This window comes from Oncorhynchus tshawytscha, linkage group LG09, assembly GCF_018296145.1.
Source record: "Oncorhynchus tshawytscha isolate Ot180627B linkage group LG09, Otsh_v2.0, whole genome shotgun sequence".
NCBI lineage: Eukaryota > Metazoa > Chordata > Actinopteri > Salmoniformes > Salmonidae > Oncorhynchus > Oncorhynchus tshawytscha.
Genome location: NC_056437.1, coordinates 60,820,268 through 60,842,303, shown reverse-complemented (window position 1 = coordinate 60,842,303; position 22,036 = coordinate 60,820,268). Strand labels below are relative to the sequence as shown.

The 22,036-nt window shown below is 49.2% G+C and overlaps 1 protein-coding gene across 1 annotated transcript in view; it reads left to right on the top strand.

Annotated features, from left to right (window-relative positions):
* Positions 1 to 22,036, top strand: part of dnah2 (dynein, axonemal, heavy chain 2) — a 252,152-nt gene that overhangs the window by 144,830 nt on the left and 85,286 nt on the right. The window contains exons 37-42 of the mRNA XM_042327174.1: positions 523 to 712; positions 1,030 to 1,210; positions 1,646 to 1,773; positions 15,832 to 15,984; positions 17,048 to 17,173; positions 18,073 to 18,291. Coding sequence (XP_042183108.1) covers positions 523 to 712; positions 1,030 to 1,210; positions 1,646 to 1,773; positions 15,832 to 15,984; positions 17,048 to 17,173; positions 18,073 to 18,291 — 997 coding nt within the window. The remainder of the gene's footprint in view (positions 1 to 522; positions 713 to 1,029; positions 1,211 to 1,645; positions 1,774 to 15,831; positions 15,985 to 17,047; positions 17,174 to 18,072; positions 18,292 to 22,036) is intronic.

Here is a 22,036-nt window from a genome sequence, read left to right as displayed (position 1 = left end):
ACCGACAAGCCCTTAACCAACAGTGCAGAGTTTTTCATTAAAGTAAGTAAGACAATATTTGCGAAAAAAGTATATAAGAATGTAATAATTAAGGCCTGGATGATTAGTTGACAAGTTGAATCAGGTGTGCTAGCTCTGGAAGAGAGCAAATATATGAAACGGCTGGGGTTTATATTATATTATAAACTGTGTGGTTTGTGTGCTTAATGCTGATTGACTGACAGCTGTGGTATACCAGACCGTATACCATGGGTATGACAAACATGTATTTTTACTGCTCCAGTTACATTGGTAACCGGTTCATAATCGCAACAAGTCACCTCGGGGGTTTGTGCGTTGCGTCGTGCATAAGAACAGGCCTTAGCCGTGGTATATTGGCCATATACCACACCTCCTCTGGCCTTATTGCTTAAGTGCACTATATTTCAGTTGTCTCTGCCAAATTCCAGCACCTTGAAGAAGCTGCAATGCACAGCGCTTTTCTCCCCCCCCCCCTATCTCGCTCCCTCTCTCATCTTCCAGGTGTTATATGACCCTGACCACAGCCCTCCACCTCCACCGGGGGGGCTCTCCTAAAGGCCCAGCAGGGACAGGGAAGACTGAGACGGTCAAGGACCTGGGCAAGGCTATGGGCATGTACGTCATCGTGGTCAACTGCTCCGATGGAATGGACTTCAAGTCCATGGGACGTATGTACTCTGGACTGGCTCAGGTAATGGACCGTGAAGAAACAGATGCACCCTTATGTTATTAGGATTGTTTCCCAGAGCCTAGTCCTGAGACTAAGACTAGACTAAGAATCCTGTCCGTCTTAGGTGCTTCTGAGTGAAGAACTAGGCTTAATCTGTGTCTGAAAAACAGCCAGCGTACTTCATCTTAGGTTTTGCATATCCATTGAAAGTCTTGAATGGGTCATGCACTTAAGTCAGTGTTGTACAGGCAACACAATTATCTTTCAGGTAACACAAAAGTTATACATAGCACTGTTGAAAATAACGCCCGGCTAAAATCATTTGTGTGTGTCTCTAGACAGGTGCGTGGGGCTGTTTTGATGAGTTTAACCGTATCAACATTGAGGTGTTGTCAGTGGTGGCTCAGCAGATCCTGTCCATTCTGTCTGCTCTGTCTGCTGGAGTCACCAGCTTCATCTTCGAAGGACGAGAGATCCGCCTGGTCTGGTCCTGTGGCATCTTCATCACCATGAACCCTGGTACAGTCATTTCACATATCTGTGCATACATGAAACTATAGTATTGAGAAATGTCTCATTGATATCCATTCAGGAATGAGGATTTACATTTGAGTCATCTAGAAGATGCTCTTATCCAGAGGGACTTACAGTTAGTGCATTCATATTAAAATAGCTAGATGGGACAACCACATTTCTCAGTCATAGTAAGTACATTTTTTCCTCAATAAAGTAGCTATCAGAACTAGTAAGGGGGAAAGAGTCAAGTGTGAGTGTTAGTTCACTAAAGCCTAGCTTACTTCAAGTTAGAATCACTGTCACATTTCTAAAACGGATTTAGTGTGTGTTCGAGAGAAGGGGAAAGAGAGGGGAAGAAAGAGTGAAAGGGGAGACAGAGAGAGGGCGGATAGAGCGAGAGAGAGATCATGTGTTAATAAGAGTTCTCTCCATCTCCAGGCTATGCCGGTCGTACAGAGCTGCCTGACAACTTGAAGTCCATGTTCAGGCCTATCTCCATGGTGGTACCAGACTCCACCCTCATCGCTGAGATCACCCTGTTCGGAGAGGGATTCAACAACTGCAAGGTAATACAAGTACAGAGGGAGGAATGGAGGGAGGGAGGAATGGAGGGAGGGAGGAATGGAGGGAGGAATGGAGGGAGGGAGGAATGGAGGGAGGGAGGAATGGAGGGAGGAATGGAGGGAAGGAGGAATGGAGGGAAGGAGGAATGGAGGGAGGGAGGAATGGAGGGAGGGAGGAATGGAGGGAGGGAGGAATGGAGGGAGGAATGGAGGGAGGGAGGAATGGAGGTAGGGAGGAATGGAGGGAGGAATGGAGGGAGGGAGGAATGGAGGGAGGGAGGAATGGAGGGAGGGAGGAATGGAGGGAAGGAGGAATGGAGGGAGGGAGGAATGGAGGGAGGGAGGAATGGAGGGAGGGAGGAATGGAGGGAGGAATGGAGGGAGGGAGGAATGGAGGGAGGGAGGGAGGGAGGAATGGAGGGAAGGAGGAATGGAGGGAGGGAGGAATGGAGGGAGGGAGGAATGGAGGGAGGGAGGAATGGAGGGAGGAATGGAGGGAGGGAGGAATGGAGGGAAGGAGGAATGGAGGGAGGGAGGGAGGAATGGAGGGAAGGAGGAATGGAGGGAGGAATGGAGGGAGGGATGGAGGGAGGGAGGAATGGAGGGAGGGAGGAATGGAGGGAGGGAATGGAGGGAGGGAGGAATGGAGGGAAGGAGGAATGGAGGGAGGGAGGAATGGAGGGAAGGAGGAATGGAGGGAGAAATGGAGGGAGGGAGGAATAGAGGGAAGGAGGAATGGAGGGAGGGACGAATGGAGCGAAGGAGGAATGGAGGGAGGGAGGAATGGATGGAGGGAGGAATGGATGGAGGGAGGAATGGAGGGAGGAATGGAGGGAGGGAGGAATGGAGGGAAGGAGGAATGGATGGAGGGAGGAAAGGAGGGAGGAAAGGATGGAGGGAGGAATGGAGGGAAGGAGGAATGGAGGGAGGGAGGAATGGAGGGAAGGAGGAATGGAGGGAAGGAGGAATGGAGGGAGGGAGGAATGGATGGAGGGAGGAATGGAGGGAAGGAGGAATGGAGGGAGGGAGGGAGGAATAGAGGGAAGGAGGAATGGAGGGAGGGAGGAATGGAGGGAGCGAGGAATGGAGGGAATGAGGAAAGGAGGGAAGGAGGGAGGATTGGAGGGAGGGAGGGAGGGAGGGAGGAAAGGAGGGAGGGAGGGAGGAATGAATGGAGGGAGGGAGGAATGGAGGGAGAGTGGGAGGAATGGAGGGAGGAATGGAGGGAGGGAGGAATGGAGGGAGGGAGGGAGGAAAGGAGGGAGGGAGAAATGGAGGGAGGAATGGAGGGAGGGAGGGAGGGAGGGATGGAGAGAAGGGGGAATGGAGGGAGGGAGGAATGGAGGGAGGGAGGAATGGAGGACGGGAGGAATGGAGGGAGGAATGGAGGGAGGGAGGGGGAGGAATGGAGGGAGGGAGGGAGAGAGGAAAGGAGGGAGGAGTGGAGGGAGGGAGGAATGGAGGGAGGGTGGGAGGAGTGGAGGGGGAGGGAGGAATGGAGGGGGATGGAGGGAGGAATGGAGGAATGGAGGGAGGGAGGAATGGAGGGAGGGAGGGAGGAATGGAGGGAGGATTGGAGGGAGGGAGGAATGGAGGGAGGGAGGAATGGAGGGAGGGAGGAAAGAATGGAGGGAGGAATGGAGGGAGGGTGGGAGGAGTGGAGGGGGATGGAGGGAGGGAGGAATGGAGGGGGGATGGAGGGAGGAATGGAGGGAGGGAGGAATGGAAGAATGGGGGAGGGAGGGAGGGAGGAAAAGAGGGAGGGAGGAATGGAAGGATGAGTGGAGGGAGGGAGGGAGGGACAGAGACCTTTATGTTCAAGGTAATAACACTACGTAAATGACAAGGGACAGGATTTTTTCTTGAACAAAAAATTCTAGACCTTAGTGTTGCTTCTTAATGCCTGAAGAGTATTTCCTGACCATAGGGCCTAGAGTTTGTCCTGCTTAGCTCACAGGAAGCCCTGGAAAAACTCCTGGCCCTAACTATGATACTACAAGATAGTACTGTAATACCTACTATTTCACTGTGTCTGAAAAACCTACTTGCCCACTGTGTCTGTTAACTAAATGAACAAGATATTCATATTCCATATAAGTTTGTCAGTTTAATGAATTGCACTGGTGGTAGGTATATATTCAACACTGTTCGCTCGCAATGCGTGGTGGCTTCTAAAGAATATGTTGTAGAATTATCACTGGCGCGTTAATGAAATATAGACGTTTCTTTTATGTTGAGAGAGAAGCAATCATCAGATGAGATTGAGTTCCCATGGCACTGAAGGATAGATATAGATGCATATCATCAAATCAATCTGGTGGATATTGCATTTACTGTCTCCGCTACGCTGCGTCTCACAAATCTGATGTTACAGGATATGGATTTTACTTTACGTGACGATGACACACAGATATGAATTAGGAACGAGCGCACCAGTGTTTCTGCTGCATTCTTTTAGCTGTGGCGCTGTGCCACGGGAAAATATATTTTTTGAACACCTACTAGGGTTGTCAAAACGATTACAACAATTCATTGAGTTAATTGCATGGTTTTCTGTGCGATTAACTCGATGAATGCCATTTTTTGAAATTGTTCCCTAAATAAAGATGTTTACATACAAATAATAACGTCGCACTATGTTGTAGGTATAACATCTTTTGATTTTCGGGAAGAAATCAGAAAATAAACTGTATTCTAAGACAATAACAACAGATCAGCCATGTCAGAGTTCATACAGCTATTAGATCTAGCCGAGGCTACTGATCCATGTTCTTCGACATGAACTAATGTAGCCATCCAGGCTGTATCACATCAGGCCGTGATTGGGAGTGTCATAGGGCGGCTCACATTTGGCCCAGTGTTGGCCGGGGTAGGCCGTCATTGTAAATAAGAATTTGTTTTTAACTGGCTTGCCTAGTAAAATAAAGGTAAAAAATTGTTCATATATATATCAATATTGTCACAAGCTGCTACTTGAAGAATTGGGATCATTCGAGACCCACCACCTGGATTCGGGTTCTATGTAGCACATTTTGAAATTGTGTTTTTTACATTGGATAAAAGTAGAGACAGAGCTAGAAAATGGTACACTATATAGTATATACAAAAGTATGTGGACACCCCTTCAAATGAGTGGATTTGGCTATTTCAGCCACACCCGTTGCTGACAGGTGTATAAAATTGAGCACACCACCATGCAATCTCCATAGAGAAACATTAGCAGTAGAGTGGCCCTACTGAAGAGCTCAGTGACGTTCAACGTGGCAACGTCATAGGATGCCACATTTCCAACAGTCAGTTTGTCAAATTTTTGCCCTGCTAGGGCTGCCCTGGACAAATGTAAGTGCTGTTATTGTGAAATGGAAACATCTAGGAGCAACAACGGCTTAGCCATGAAGTGGTAGGCCACACAAGCTCACAGAACGGGGCCGCCAAGTACTGAAGCACGTAGCGCGTAAAAATGGTCTGTTCTCGGGTGCAACACTCACTACCAAGTTCCAAACTGCCTCTGGAAGCAATGTCAGCACAAGAACAGTTCGTCGGGAGCTTCATGAAATGTGTTTCCATGGCTGAGCAGCCGCACACAAGCCTAAGATCACCATGCGCAATGCCAAATGTCAGCTGGAGTGGTGTAAAGCTCACTGCTATTGGACTCTGGAGTATTGGAAAGGCATTCTGTGGAGTGATGAATCGCTCTTCACTATCTGGAAGTCCGATGGACGAATCTTGGTTTGGTGGATACCAGGAGAACGCTACCTGCCCCAATGCATAGTGCCAACTGCAACTGGTTCGGGCAAGGCCCCTTAGTTCCAGTGAAGGGAAATCTTAACGCTACAACATACAATGACATTCTAGACCAGGTATTCCCAAAATGGGGTAAGTGTTTTTTTTCCTTCACATTTTTAAACAGTCTATTTATATTTTCCAACGGGTGAGTTTTCTTGTAACATTTGAGTTTTTTTTTATCGCCTGAGTAGCCTCGTTTCACTGCCCAAATTCTTTTGGAACCATCTTGTCACGCCCTGACCTTAGAGATCCTTATCTATTCTCTATGTTTGGTTAGGTCAGGTTGTGACTCGGGTGGGAGTATCTATGTTTTCTATTTCTTTGTTGTTTTTGCCTTGTGTGCTTCCCAATCAGAGGCAGCTGTCCATCGTTGTCTCTGATTGGGGATCATATATAAGTTGTGATTTTCAATTTGGGTTTTGTGGGGAGTTATTTTCTGTTTAGCTGTTTTGTTTCCTGACAGAACTGTGCGCTTTCGTTTTTTCTACTTTGTTACTTTGTTGCGGTGTTCAGTTTATTAAAAATCATGAACGCCTACCACGCTGCACCTTGGTCTCATTCCCACGAGAGTCGCAACACATCTAGTGTTCAGGGAAATAACAACACAATGTCAAATACAGGTAGCCTAGTCAAATAATGAACATCCAATCACATTAACCGTTAGCTTCTGCTCATTCTGTTTGCTCGAAAATGGATAAATGGTTAAAAAAGTAAGGCCCACATCCATAGAGACACATACCAACTCTACTGGTAGTACTGCTACTACCAGCAGTACTACACCTGCACCTGTCAATGACAAGTTGTTCTGCTTCCACGAGCACATCCAATGCTAGTATCAGTCATTCTACATTTGTTGTTAGACCAGCTAGCATGGACACTGACAGTTGTGAATCTGATGCACTTATATTGGGAGTAGTGCCTTTCCTCAGCCACAGTGTGTTATATGTGCAAAAGTACTATCTCACAATTCAATGACACTCTTGTGCAGACATTTAGTTTCTTTAAAAAAAAAATTTTTTAACCCCTTTTTCTCCCCAATTTCGTGATATCCAATTGGAAGTTACAGTCATGTCTCATCTCTGCAACTCCCTTACAGACTCGGGAGAGTCGAAGGTCGAGAGCCGTGCGTCCTCCGAAACACAACCCAACCAAGCCACACTGCTTCTTGACACAATGCCCACTTAACCCGGAAGCCAGCTGCACCAATGTGTCAGAGGAAACACCGTACACCTGGTGACCGTGTCAGCGTACACTGTGCCCGGCCCGCCACAGGAGTTGCTAGTTCGCGATGGCACAAGGACATCCCTGCCGGCCAAACCCTCCCTAACCCGGACATCGCTGGGCCCATTTGGCGCCACCCCATGGGTATTAAGACAACTTTCGGGTAGTAAGACATGTATAAAAGCAACAGATACCATTAATAAGAAGGAGTTAAGAAGTGTTTTATATGGTGAGCTCCCGAGTGGCTAAGACAGGCAAGCCCCATACTATTGTGGAGGACTTAATTCTTCCTGCTGCCACGGATATGGCTGGGACAATGCTGGGGGAAAAAGTCCCAAAAAACTACACAGATAATGCCTTCATCAAACAACGCTGTTTCACGACACATCAGTGACATGGCAGGAGATGTTTTGAAACAATTAATGCTTTGCATACAAGCCAGTGAATTCTATGCGTTACAGCTGGATGAGTCAACAGACGTGGCGGGCCTGGCACAGCTCCTGGTATATGTCTGTTACGTTTACGGGGCGGTCAATTAAGGAGGACATCCTCTTCTGCACACCACTGGAAACCAGGCCAACATGAGAGGATATTTTTAAAGTACTGGGTGACAAGTTTCTCACACAACTGGCCTATCTGGGTGATGTTTTTTCTCGCCTGAATGATCTGAATCTAGTATTACAGGGAATCTTCGCAACTATATTCAATGTGCAGGACAAAATTGAGGCTATGATAAAGAAGTTGGAGCTCTTCTCTGTCTGCATTAAAAAGGAGAACACACAGGTCTTCCATCATTGTATGATTATTTGTGTGCAAATGAACTCAAGCTTACGGACAATGTCAAATGTGATATAGCAAAGCACCTGAGTGAGTTGGGTGCGCAATTACGCAGGTACTTTCCCAAAACGGATGACACAAACAACTGGATTCGTTGTCCCTTTCATGCCCTGCCTCCAGTCCACTTGCCGATATCTGAACAAGAGAGCCTCATTGAAATTGCAACAAGCGGTTCTGTGAAAATGTTATTTAATCAGAAGCCATTGCCAGATTTCTGGATTAGGCTGCGCTCAGAGTATCCTGCCTTGGCAAATCGACCTGTTAAGACACTGATGCCCTTTGCAACCACGTACCTATGTGAGAGTGGATTCTCAGCCCTCACTAGCATGAAAACTAAATACAGCCACCGACTGCAGGTAGCTAAAGCTAACCAAATAGGTTCAATGTTAGCTAGCTAGCTAACATTAGGCTATAACTAGCATTTAAAATGACTTTCTGGGATACAAATAATATTAGTACACAGATCATTCACTTAACATTAGCTAGCTAGCTAATAGTACGCTTTAACTTGCAATGAAAACGATTTTCTAACAACATAAGAAAGTGTAGCTAGACTGGTAGACATGATAAATGATTCTAACTCTCTGTCATGGATGCCATGGTTGCCCTTAGTTTGAAGATGTTTTATACTACAGCCTTCTATGTTCTGTTTTTGACCCCCCTCAGCATTTGCATAATCTCTTTGCTTCCACCAGTCATTCCACTGATTTTAAAACTCTGTCAACTTCTTCTGTGACAACAACACTGTTGATCGCCGTTTCTTCCCCATCACTGTCATCAGAAGACTCTACAATGTCTGGTTCAATTCAAATGTTTCTACCTAAATCAGGGATATCCTCATCGACTGATTCATTTTCAGAGTCCGAGCGAGTCAGCATGCCACGATCGTCCTCCAGAAAGTAGTCCATCACAGCGTTTTCCCGCTGGTCTGTGTCGATAGCGCCTGTTAAATTCAGGGCAACAATGTTGAGAGCAGTAGCAATACCTTTTGAAGTTCTTCGTGATACCTTTCAAAAAAAAGCTGCAGTAGAAAGGATGATCTACACATACTGAGCAGCCCATGTTATAGACAGAAGCACGCTACATGGCAGACCAATCAAAACTCATCTCTCGGCATGTCCAGCCCATCCATTATCTCAGCCAATCATGGCTAGCGAAGGAAGGTTCCTGTGTTTTTCCGTGGCTACACCAACTAGGCTCGTAATTGAACAATTGTATTGGTGTTTACCGATGGCATACACACTTGTTATTAAGGCACATGAAAGTTCACATGTTCCAGAAGGCATTTTTGCCCAAAAAAACGCATTAAAAACATTTATAATGTTCAAATGCCTCTCCTGTGAAGTAGTGATGTGCGACAAATGCCTAGCTTCCTGAAAAGGGTCACATTTGCTTAAATCTTAGCTAAATGGAATGGATGTCCTGTTCTGAATAAAATCATTGTGGGAAATTAGACTTGAACCAAGACGCATTCAGCCATGGCATTGTAAACATTTTTGTTTGGTTAGCTAGCTAATGTTAGCATAACTAGCTAGCCACTGTTATCTTGCTATCGAAAGGAACACCTGGGAATGTGTTTATGATTGAACCTCCTGTAAGTTTTCCTTCAAAATGGTTGCTCAAAGCTGTGCACGTAGTGGATGTTCAAGCGCCACAAGAGAGACAGACGGCTGTACAGCGGCTGCTAGCGGCACAGACTAAGAGCGCACACGCACATTGAGTGTTGCGCTTGAAAGGGGTGCGTGTTGTGGTGTTGCGCTTCAATTTTATAAAACTTTTTTTTTTAAATCCCCCAATTTTGTGGTATCCAATTGTTTAGTAGCTACTATCTTGTCTCATCGTTACAACTCCCGTACGGGCTTGGGAGAGACGAAAGTTGAAAGTCATGCGTCCTCCGATACACAACCCAACCAAGCCGCACTGCTTCTTAACACAGCGCGCATCCAACCCGGAAGCCAGCCGCACCAATGTGTCGGAGGAAACACCGTGCACCTGGCAACCTTGGTTAGCGCGCACTGCACCCGGCCCGCCACAGGAGTCGCTGGTGCACGATGAGTCAAGGATATCCCTACCGGCCAAGCCCTCCCTTACCCCGGACGACGCTGGGCCAATGGTACGTCGCCCCACGGACCTCCCGGTCGCGGCCGGTTGCGACAGAGCCTGGGCGCGAACCCAGAGTCTCTGGTGGCCCTTAACCACTGCGCCACCCGGGAGGCCCGCGCTTCAAATTTTGACCGGTAACTGTAATTAACATGTTCACTTTTGACTGCCCTAATTTCTACAAAACAAACTTTCAATTGGTTATGCACATTGGCCTTTCCTTGATAAATAGATCCTCTGTCCGGGTACGACACCGTTGTAAAGGACATCTCACTCTTTGTGCCACTGTGGCAGCCAGAGACCAAAGATTTCTGCGTGCGAAAGACAGTGGCCTTGAGACACTGGAGAGACCCGGAGGTGCAGAGACAGTGTGCCAGTCACTGGTACTGAATATAAAATAAAATAAATACATTTAATACATTTATTTAACTAGGCAAGTCAGTTAAGAACAAATTCTTACTTACAATGACGGCCTACCAGGGAACAGTGGGTTAACTGCCTTGTTCAGGGGCAGAACGACAGATTTTTTTTACCTCGTCAGCTCGGGGATTCGATCCAGCAACCCTTTGAATAAGTATCAACTACTGGCGTAGAACAGTTCAACTTCTTGCAATTCTACACATTTTGCCATGGGCAGAGAGAAAAACCCTGGAACACACACACACACACACACACACACACACACACACACACACACACACACATACACACACATATATACACACACACACACACACACACATATATACACACACACACACACACACACACACATATATACACACACACACACACACATATATATACACACACACACACACACACACACACATATACACACACACACACACAGATACAGGAAGGAATGTGCACACACACACAAACACACGCTGCCTCGTGCTCTGAGATGAGTGTCAGTGGGATTTGGAGCGCGGCCAGGATGTTATGGGATTATCTACAGTGGGACTCCTATTGAATCGGATGAAGGCATGGAATTATGGCACACACACACAAACACACACACAGATCACTGGGACCAGAGCCGGAGCAGGATTAATGCTGACTCACAGGGGGGTTGTGTGTGTGTGTGTGTGTGCTTGCTTCCGCAGCGTGTGTTTAACAAGATTCAAATTCACTTCTGCACCAGAGCACCCTCCCAGTCCCACCCGCGCTTCAATAACAACCTATAACACACCCCTGAGGCTTCAACACCAACACACACGCCAAACTTTCACTACACCATGACACCCTTTGTTAACCCCCTAGAGTCGATGTCCACGCCTCCCGCAAATTCTTTATTAGCATAATAATAAACAATAGCCATAAATATCCACCAGTTTAATTAAGATAGAGATATCTTGGTTTTTATGCATTGGATGCGTCTCAAACCACTGATATCGCGCTTCCACATCTGCAGTAGAAGGAGACAGAGCTGGAGTGGTGTTTGTCAGACCATGAGACCTCCCGAAAATCAGTCTTCTCCCCAAATCATGTGTAGCATCCAAACTTTATTTATTTAACTAGGCAAGTCAGTTAAGAACAAATTCTTATTTTCAATGACTGCCTAGGAACAGTGGGTTAACTGCCTGTTCAGGGGCAGAACGACAGATTTGTACCTTGTCAGCTCGGGGCTTTGAACTTGCAACCTTTCGGTTACTAGTCCAACTCTCTAACCACTAGGCTACCCTGCCGCCCCACGATTTGGCCTAGAAACTATTGTGACCCCTCGATGGTGTTCCCCCCACCCCCCCGCGAGCGTCTTGGGACTCGTCTGAAGTCGCTACGGCCAACTTCTGTCTGTAGCATGTTTTATGAAATATTTTTTCATATTTATTTATAAAAATAAAAAAATAAAATAGCTAAATGATCCTTGGTATGACCTTCTTAAAGAAATGCCATATAGTTTAGTAGACCCCCCGGCTTAGACTGTTATGGGTTAACCTTTATCAAACTTCTCAAACACCCTCCCCATCCACACACAGGCACACACGCCCCAAACAGCAGTGGCATGTGGTCTCCTGTTGGGAACGGTAATTAACTGCCAGAGAAAGAATAGGGGGTGTTAAATGAACAGCACAAATAACAGCAGATGAACAAGAGGTGGGAAAGAGACCAGAACTCAACACAACCACTCCAGCCCTGGCACAGAGGGAGGGAACAAGGGAGGGAGGTAGAGGCGGAGGGAGAGAGACCAGAACACAACACATCCACTCCAGCCCTGGCACAGAGGGAGGGAACAAGGGAGGGAGGTAGAGACAGAGGGAGAGAGACCAGAACACAACACATCCACTCCAGCCCTGGCACAGAGGGAGGGAACAAGGGAGGGAGGTAGAGACAGAGGGAGAGAGACCAGAACACAACACATCCACTCCAGCCCTGGCACAGAGGGAGGGAACAAGGGAGGGAGGTAGAGACAGAGGGAGAGAGACCAGAACACAACACATCCACTCCAGCCCTGGCACAGAGGGAGGGAACAAGGGAGGGAGGTAGAGACAGAGGGAGAGAGACCAGAACACAACACATCCATTCCAGCCCTGGCACAGAGGGAGGGAACAAGGGAGGGAGGTAGAGGCGGAGGGAGAGAGACCAGAACTCAACACATCCACTCCAGCCCTGGCACAGAGGGAGGGAACAAGGGAGGGAGGTAGAGACAGAGGGAGAGAGACCAGAACACAACACAACCACTCCAGCCCTGGCACAGAGGGAGGGAACAAGGGAGGGAGGTAGAGACAGAGGGAGAGAGACCAGAACACAACACAACCACTCCAACCCTGGCACAGAGGGAGGGAACAAGGGAGGGAGGTAGAGGCGGAGGGAGAGAGACCAGAACACAACACAACCACTCCAACCCTGGCACAGAGGGAGGGAACAAGGGAGGGAGGTAGAGACGGAGGGAGAGAGACCAGAACACAACACATCCACTCCAGCCCTGGCACAGAGGGAGGGAACAAGGGAGGGAGGTAGAGGCGGAGGGAGAGAGACCAGAACACAACACATCCACTCCAGCCCTGGCACAGAGGGAGGGAACAAGGGAGGGAGGTAGAGACGGAGGGAGAGAGACCAGAACACAACACATCCACTCCAGCCCTGGCACAGAGGGAGGGAACAAGGGAGGGAGGTAGAGACAGAGGGAGAGAGACCAGAACACAACACATCCACTCCAGCCCTGGCACAGAGGGAGGGAACAAGGGAGGGAGGTAGAGACAGAGGGAGAGAGACCAGAACACAACACAACCACTCCAGCCCTGGCACAGAGGGAGGGAACAAGGGAGGGAGGTAGAGGCGGAGGGAGAGAGACCAGAACACAACACATCCACTCCAGCCCTGGCACAGAGGGAGGGAACAAGGGAGGGAGGTAGAGACAGAGGGAGAGAGACCAGAACACAACACATCCACTCCAGCCCTGGCACAGAGGGAGGGAACAAGGGAGGGAGGTAGAGACAGAGGGAGAGAGACCAGAACACAACACATCCACTCCAGCCCTGGCACAGAGGGAGGGAACAAGGGAGGGAGGTAGAGACAGAGGGAGAGAGACCAGAACACAACACAACCACTCCAACCCTGGCACAGAGGGAGGGAACAAGGGAGGGAGGTAGAGACAGAGGGAGAGAGACCAGAACACAACACAACCACTCCAGCCCTGGCACAGAGGGAGGGAACAAGGGAGGGAGGTAGAGACAGAGGGAGAGAGACCAGAACACAACACAACCACTCCAGCCCTGGCACAGAGGGAGGGAACAAGGGAGGGAGGTAGAGATGGAGGGAGAGAGACCAGAACACAACACATCCACTCCAGCCCTGGCACAGAGGGAGGGAACAAGGGAGGGAGGTAGAGATGGAGGGAGAGAGACCAGAACACAACACAACCACTCCAGCCCTGGCACAGAGGGAGGGAACAAGGGAGGGAGAGAGACGGAGGGAGGGTGAGAAGGTGGAGGATAAGGAAATATGTAGAAATGGAGGGAGGAGATACAGACCGACGGAGAGAGACAGGGACTGGAGAGAGGAAAGAAGAGAGGGAGAGGCTGTTCACGCCTGCTTTAAACCACTAACACCCCAATGCCAACCAAGCCCAATGCCAGCTGAACCCAGGCCAACATACACACATCTCAGGTCCCCTTGCCACACACACACACACACACACACACACACACACACACACACACCTCTTCTCACTGCATGTGTGTCAAAGAGATATTGTCCCTGTCCCTGATGGGGTGCTACCATCACCATCACCATCAGAGCCATGCAGAAATAACCACTATCTGCTGGCATGGGGCTTTTTGGCCTCGGTGTTTGGCCTATTTTGGTCTGCTTTGGCCTGTTTTGAGAGTGTGGAGCGTATTCTGTATTCTGTGAGCTGGAACAGACAGGAAAGAGGATTTGCTTCCCGTGAGCCCATCGTCTGCTCTGCCTTGCATGACAACGCTGTGTGTGTAGGCCTGTGTGTATGCATGTGCGTTTGTGTGTGTGTTTGCGTAACTGTGTGCATGAACGATTGTGTGTCACTGAATCGCATGAAGGGAGAAGTGATGAAAACAAGCTGACATGGTAACCCAGGAGCCCTCCATACTCTCTTACACACACGCACTCTCACACACACTCACACTCTATCTACATTACAGTAATGTACACTCACTATCTTCCTCATATGCTTACTCAAAAGCACACACAAACCCACTGACATCTTTCTCATACATACTCAGATTACCTCTCTACGACACACACACACACACACAGCTTCCCTTGCTGAGATAGAAGACTGGAGGACAGGAGGAGCGAGACGAAGGGGTGACCATGTGATGGACGCTCCTCACACACAACACACACACACACAGCCTGCTTGCCAAGAGGGGATCATGACAGCCAGTGTCTGTCAAGCTGTCTGCTGTAGGGCAGGGCATCCTCATAGCGTATTTTCTGGTCTGTCTGTCTCTCTCTAGCTGGCAGGCCAGCTAACAGACAGACAGACAGGCATGTCTATATGACACGTTTCACATGACCAGGTTATATGATGATACAACGCCACTAGCTAGGTGACTTTATACACTGAACAAAAATATAAACGCAACGTGTAAAGTGTTGGTCCCATGTTTCATGAGCTGAAATAAAGGATCCCAGATATTTTCCATTTACACAAAAAGCTTATTTCTCTCAAATTTTGTCCACAAATTTGTTTACATCCCTGTTAGTGAGCATTTCTCCTTTGCCAAGATAATCCATTCACCAGACAGGTGTGGCATATCAAGAAGCTGATTAAACAGCATGATAATTACACAGGTGCACCTTGTGCTGGGGACAATAAAAGCCCACTCTAAAATGTGCAGTTTTATCACACAACACAATGCCACAGATGTTTTGAGGGAGCATGCAACTGGCATGCCTACTGCAGGAATGTCCACCATAGCTTTTGCCAAATAATTGAGTGTTCATTTCTCTACCAAAATCGTTTTAGAGAATTTGGCAGTGCGTCCAACCGGGCCTCACAACCGCAGAGCACATGTATTGTGTCGTGTGGGCGAAGGGTTTGTTCACAATGTTGACATCAGCAGAGTGCCCCATAGTGGTGGTGGGGTTATGGTATTGGCAGTCATAAGCTACAGACAACAAACACAATTGTATTTTATAGATGGGGAATTTGAATGCACGAAAATGCTGTGTCAAAATCCTGAGGCCCATTGTAAGGCCATTTTTTTTAAGGGTTCTGTGACCAATAGATGCATATCTGTATTCCCAGTCATATGAAATCCATAGATTAGGGCCTAATGAATTTATTTCAATTGGCTGATCTCCTCATATGAACTCTAACTCAGTGAAAACTTGTAAATTGTTACAGTTTTATTTTTGTTATGTTTGGCCAGGGTAGGCCGTCATAGTAAGTAAGAGTTTGTTCTTAACTGACTTGCCTAGTTAAATAAAGGTTAAATTCAAATATGAGAGGCCTATCCTTCACGCTATGCTCTAGGGTCATTAAGTAGTGATGGGTAGATGTGGTTACTGACTCCATTTCTCTTTCTTCTATTTCTGCCCCCCTCTATCTTCCCCTCTCCTCCTCTTCCTTTTCCTCTCTCGCTCCCATCCTATCTTTCATGCCCCCCCCCCTGCTTCTCTCTCCAGCTGCTGGCTAAGAAGGTATTCACCCTGTACTCTCTGGCAGTGCAGCAGCTGTCGAAACAAGACCACTATGACTTTGGCTTGCGTGCCCTGACCTCGCTGCTCCGCTACGCTGGCAAGAAGAGACGTGTCTGCCCCGACGTGGCCGACGAGGAGGTACAGTGAAACGACTCACTTCAACTGACCAGGGTATACAGTAACAGCAGTGCAACTGACTGCAGAGAACTACACAGCTATACTTCTGCTCAACTTCCAGCCTTGGGTTCAATTAGATGACCTGTGAGTCCATAAAAATAAAAGATAAAAAGTCTTAAGAGACAGAGTCTGGTAGGACAGACAGACAGACAGACAGACAGACAGACAGGCAGGCAGACAGGCAGGCAGACAGACAGACAGGTAGGCAGGCAGACAGACAGGCAGGCAGGCAGGCAGACAGGCAGGCAGGCAGACAGGCAGGCAGACAGGCAGACAGACAGGCAGGCAGGCAGACAGGCAGGCAGACAGACAGACAGGCAGACAGACAGACAGACAGACAGACAGACAGACAGACAGACAGAGACAGACAGACAGACAGACAGGCAGACAGACAGGCAGACAGACAGACAGGCAGACAGGCAGACAGACAGGCAGACAGACAGACAGACAGACAGACAGACAGACAGACAGACAGACAGACAGACAGACAGACAGACAGACAGGCAGGCAGACAGACGTCAGAGAGCAAAAGAAAGATAGAAATCTCCATTTGAATAAATTGTCCAACAGCACTTTTCTGTTAATCTAAATAGACCTGTAATTCAATCCATCTGACCTGTGTGTGTGTGTGTTTGTGTGTGTGTGTGTGTGTGTGTGTGTGTGTTTGAGAGATGCAGATGAGAGTTTGACACCATAAAAGTGTGCCTAACACCTGAAGGGGTGCCTGACACGGTGATGATGTATCAAAGAGGACAAAAACTTGAAAAGGATTCATCTTTCACCTGATAGCAAAGCTTCAGTCGTTCCTCTGTACTGTTGTATAAATTCACAGTTTGACGCATTTGTTAAGTTTCTGTTGATGTTGTAAAAGTTAATTTGGTGGTGATTGAACGAGAACCTTGTGTACAGTTGAGTCGACGTACAGTTGCATTTAAAGTCAATTCATGTTAAAGACAGAAAACTAGACCTCGCTGTGGCTCAAACAGGATGTGATGTCACCCCCTGACCTCTTTCCCCTGATCAGATCCTGCTGATGTCTATGAAAGACATGAACATCGCGAAGCTGGCCTCCGTCGACCTGCCGCTGTTCAACGGAATCATCCAGGACCTTTTCCCCGCAGTGGAGACCCCTACTATCGACTACGGAAAGGTACCTATGCACACACACACACACCTCCCCGCCATGGAAATCCCCACCGTTAGTGAAAAATAAAGTGGCTTCCCAGTTTCGTTGGAGCCTGTCAAAGCAGATGGACGTAATGCATTAACTAATGAACGAGTCTCAGAGAACTACAAGTTCTCTGCTTCAGGTAACGGACACTCACTGTGCTTTTGTCTGATGACGTGGGGGGGGACACATACACGTTAGCGGTCTGGTGAACCCGTGGTGGGACTGAGGAGCGGGGGAGTGAAACACTTCTGGAGAGCTGTCATTCCATCCACCCATCCTTCCATCTCTCTACCCCCCCCCCTCTCTCTCTCGCTCTCTTCCTCTCTCTCCACACGCGACTGCCGTCTCTAAAATGTGCCATCTGCTTTTCACACTACCGAGACGTGAGTGAGCCAAGTTGACAAATGCCGCATCACATCTCCATAAATAATTCAGTGTGTTGAGCTGCTCCACTCTGCATGTTGTGTGTGTGTGTGTGTGTGTGAGGAGAGAGAGAGAGAGAGAGAGAGAGAGAGAGAGAGAGAGAGAGAGAGAGAGAGCGAGGCTGATGTTTATTCATCTAGCTGTTTATTTGGCCTGCTTATAAACAGTCTCTCCCAGTCCCACTGGTACAGGTGCATGAATGGGGAGGGGTTGGGAGGTTGGGGTAGAGATAAATACTCTGAAGTGTTTACATTGTTGCGTTGTAAATACACTGAATGCTTGTGTTGGTCAGCGTTGTTCAGATGTATAATTCAGACCCTCTGACTGCTCTGTACCAGATGCCCCAGGGCAGACCTCAGCTAGTAACCCTGAATACTGTTTCACTAACTCTGTCTATCCGTCCCGCTGTCTCTGTATCTGCTTCTCTCTCCATCCATCCCTTCCTCTCCCCGAAGCTGCGAGAGACGATCGAGGCGGAGCTGCGGCAGGCCTGTCTGCAGGTGACCCCCTTCACCCTGACCAAGGTCATCCAGCTGTACGAGACCAAGAACTCCAGACACTCCACCATGATCGTGGGCAAGACGGGCAGCGGCAAAACAGTCACCTGGAGGACCCTGCAGAGCACCCTGACGACCATGCACCGCAAGGGAGAGCCCGGGTTCAACCTGGTCCGGGTACGTCTTGTCTGTCTGTCTGGTCCCTCTCTCTGGTCCGTCTGTCTGTCTGCGCCCTCTCTCTGGTCCGTCTGTCTATCTGGTCCGTCTGTCTGTCTGGTCCCTCTCTCTGGTCCGTCCGTCTGTCTGGTCCCTCTCTCTGGTCTGTCTGTCTGTCTGTCTGGTCCCTCTCTCTGGTCCGTCCGTCTGTCTGGTCCCTCTCTCTGGTCTGTCTGTCTGTCTGGCCCCTCTCTCTGGTCTGTCTTTCTGTCTGGTCCCTCCCTCTGGTCTGTCTGTCTGGTCCCTCCCTCTGGTCCGTCTGTCTGTCTGGTCCCTCTTTCTGGTCCCTCTCTCTGGTCCGTCTGTCTGGTCCCTCCCTCTGGTCCGTATGTCCGTCTGGTCCCTCTCTCTGGTCCGTCTGTCTGTCTGTTTCCTCCCTCTGGTCCGTCTGTCTGTCTGATCCCTCTCTCTGGTCCGTCTGTCTGTCTGCGCCTCTCTCTCTGGTCCGTCTGTCTATCTGGTCCGTCTGTCTGTCTGGTCCCTCTCTCTGGTCTGTCTTTCTGTCTGGTCTCTCCTCTGGTCTGTCTGTCTGGTCCCTCCCTCTGGTCCGTCTGTCTGTCTGGTCCCTCTTTCTGGTCCCTCTCTCTGGTCCGTCTGTCTGTCTGGTCCCTCCCTCTGGTCCGTCTGTCCGTCTGGTCCCTCTCTCTGGTCCGTCTGTCTGTCTGCGCCCTCTCTCTGGTCCGTCTGTCTATCTGGTCCGTCTGTCTGTCTGGTCCTCTCTCTGGCCCGTCTGTCTGTCTGGTTCCTCTCTCTGGTCCGTCTGTCTGTCTGGTTCTCTCTCTGGTCCGTCTGTCTTTCTGGTCCCTCTCTCTGGTCCATCTGTCTGTCTGGTCCCTCTCTCTGGTCCGTCTGTCTGTCTGGTCTCCCTCTCTGGTTCGTCTGTCTGTCTGGTCCCTCTCTCTGGTCCGTCTGTCTGTCTGGTTCCTCTCTCTGGTCCGTCTGTCTGTTTGTCTGGTTCCTCTCTCTGGTCCGTCTGTCTGTCTGTCTGGTCCCTCTCTCTGGTCCGTCTGTCTGTCTGGTCCCCCTCTCTAGTCCGTCTGTCTGGTCCCTCTCTCTGGTCCGTCTGTCTGTCTGTCTGGTTCCTCTCTCTGGTCCGTCTTGTCTGTTTGTCTGGTTCCTCTCTCTGGTCCGTCTGTCTGTCTGGTTCCACTCTCTGGTCTGTCTGTCTGTCTGGTCCCTCTCTCTGGTCCGTCTGTCTGTCTGGTCCCTCTCTCTGGTCCGTCTGTCTGTCTGTCTGTCTGTCTGGTTCCTCTCTCTGTCTGGTTCCTCTGTCTGGTCTGTATTTCTGTCTGTCTGGTCCCTCTCTCTGGTCCGTCTGTCGGTCTGGTTCCTCTCTCTGCTCCGTCCGTCTGTCTGTCTGGTTCCTTTCTCTGGTCAGTCTGTCTGGTTCCTCTCTCTGGTCAGTCTGTCTGGTTCCTCTCTCTGGTCTGTCTGTCTGGTTTCCTCTCTGTCTGGTCTGTCTGTCTGGTTCCTCTCTCTGGTCTGTCCGTCTGGTTCCTCTCTCTGGTCTGTCTGTCTGGTTCCTCTCTCTGGTCAGTCTGTCTGGTTCCTCTCTCTGGTCAGTCTGTCTGGTTCCTCTCTGGTCAGTCAGTCTGTCTGGTTCCTCTCTCTGGTCTGTCTGGTTCTGGTCTGTCTGTCTGGTTTCTCTCTCTGGTCTGTCTGTCTGGTTTCTCTCTCTGGTCAGTCTGTCTGGTTCCTCTCTCTGGTCAGTCTGTCTGGTTCCTCTCTCTGGTCAGTCTGTCTGGTTCCCTCTCTGGTCTGTCTGTCTGGTTCCTCTCTCTGGTCAGTCTGTCTGGGTTGTCTGGTTCTCTCTGGTCAGTCTGTCTGGTTCCTCTCTCTGGTCAGTCTGTCTGGTTTCCTCTCTCTGGTCAGTCTGTCTGGTTCCTCTCTCTGGTCTGTCTGTCTGGTTCCTCTCTCTGGTCTGTCTGTCTGGTTCCTCTCTCTGGTCAGTCTGTCTGGTCCTCTGTTGTCTCTCTGACCTTGGCCCTGCACCAAGACTAAAATACAGTGCAATAGGGACCATTTCTCTATCTACCTGTTTGTATTTGCCTCTATGTATCCACTGCAATGGGCCCAATGTTCTGCCTGTCTGTCTGTTTCTGTACTTCTCTGGTCCTACATCAAGAGCCCTGTAACTATGTATATTAGACCCACCTCTCTCTGTCTGTACGGAGGTTTCTCCCACTCCGTCAAGCCATTCCACATCTCCTGTTCCCATCTCACATCAAGCGTCTCTCCCGGAGGAGCCCTTCCAACAAATGATCTATTATAGAAGCCGTAATCACACCCTCAGTGCTACTGCTGTAGAATATCTCACACCAATCAGCACGCTCCGTTAACATCATATACATTTCCTTCCCGCCTCCCTCCATCCGCACGTCTCATTGGTCAATTGGCCCATCCTGCACTAGGCACTAAGCCCCTCGCTCTCTCCACTCAGCCTGGCTTCCCATGGGTCCCCTGGGCTCCCAGACGGCCCTATCCTGTCTAATTGAGTGGATCTCATGATCTTCAGAGGGTAAAGTAATCATTTTAAGGGAGTTCTGAGAGGGAGTTAGGAGAGGCAGATGGGTGGGTAGATGGGCTGAGTGGAGAGATGGATTAAGTCACCAAACCGAATCATCTCTTTGAGTCTGAGAGGAGAGAAAGAGGAGAGGAAGGAAATTCTCCTCCTCCTCATCTTCTCACAGGAAGTTGAGCGTACTTTGCTCGTCTACTCTCCTGCTCTCTCTCTCCAACTATTTTGCTTGATCTCTTTCCCTCTCCCTCTCTCTGTGTCCCTGTCTGTCTCATTAGAATGGCAGTAATACGCGTTTATCCGGCACCATTACAACGCTCTGATGTGTCCTGAGCTCAGAGACAATCCAGCCACAAAAATAGATACTTCACTGCAGAAGAGTACCCCAACGCTCCCCCACTCCCCCACAGAGAGACACACACACACACACACACTGTTGTTGACTAACGGTTGGCTGGGAAACACACACAGGGGGGCGGCTCGACACTCGACGCAAGAAGAGGCAGAGAGTTAGTTCACAGCTGGCGTTAATTGCCGCGGCTTACCGTTGGCTTTCTAGTCCCAGATATGTTTTGTAGCGGTGCGTTTAAGTGAGCGAGCAGTAGCTGCTGTTTGATGTTGCCCCAGTTGGCGTGGTGCTACAGATCACGGGGCTGGTGTTTCTCTCTGAAGCGCTCTGCCTCTTTGTTGCAGGGTTGTTTTTCTCTGCCGCGCTCTCTCAGTGGCTCTCCCCTTCCTCCCTCCTTCCTCGCCCTCCCACCCTCCTTCCCTCCTCACGTGGCTCCTCCAGATGTGGTTAAAAATAGGCAAACAGAGGGAGGGAGGAGGGGAGGAGGGGAGGAGGGGACGAGAGATGGGTTGTGTTTCCAAGTTCCCTTTTTTTTAATGATGTTCCTGGAGTCTTGTTTTAATTTTTTTTTCTTTCGATTTTCTTTTGTGCTATGATGTGTGTGTGCGCTCGCGCGTGTCTCAGGGAATGTGCTTCAGTTTTACTGTTGATTTGGTCTGATATTTTTACTTGAGTCACCTCCAACACACCTTCCTCACTTTCACTGCCCTGTTCCTTACCACCCCCCTTTTCTCCTTCTCCTCATTTCACCTGTCACTCCATTTACACATACATGTGAGTCATTTAGCAGGCGCTCCTACCCAGAGCTCCTTACGGGACCAATCAGGGTTCAGTGCCTT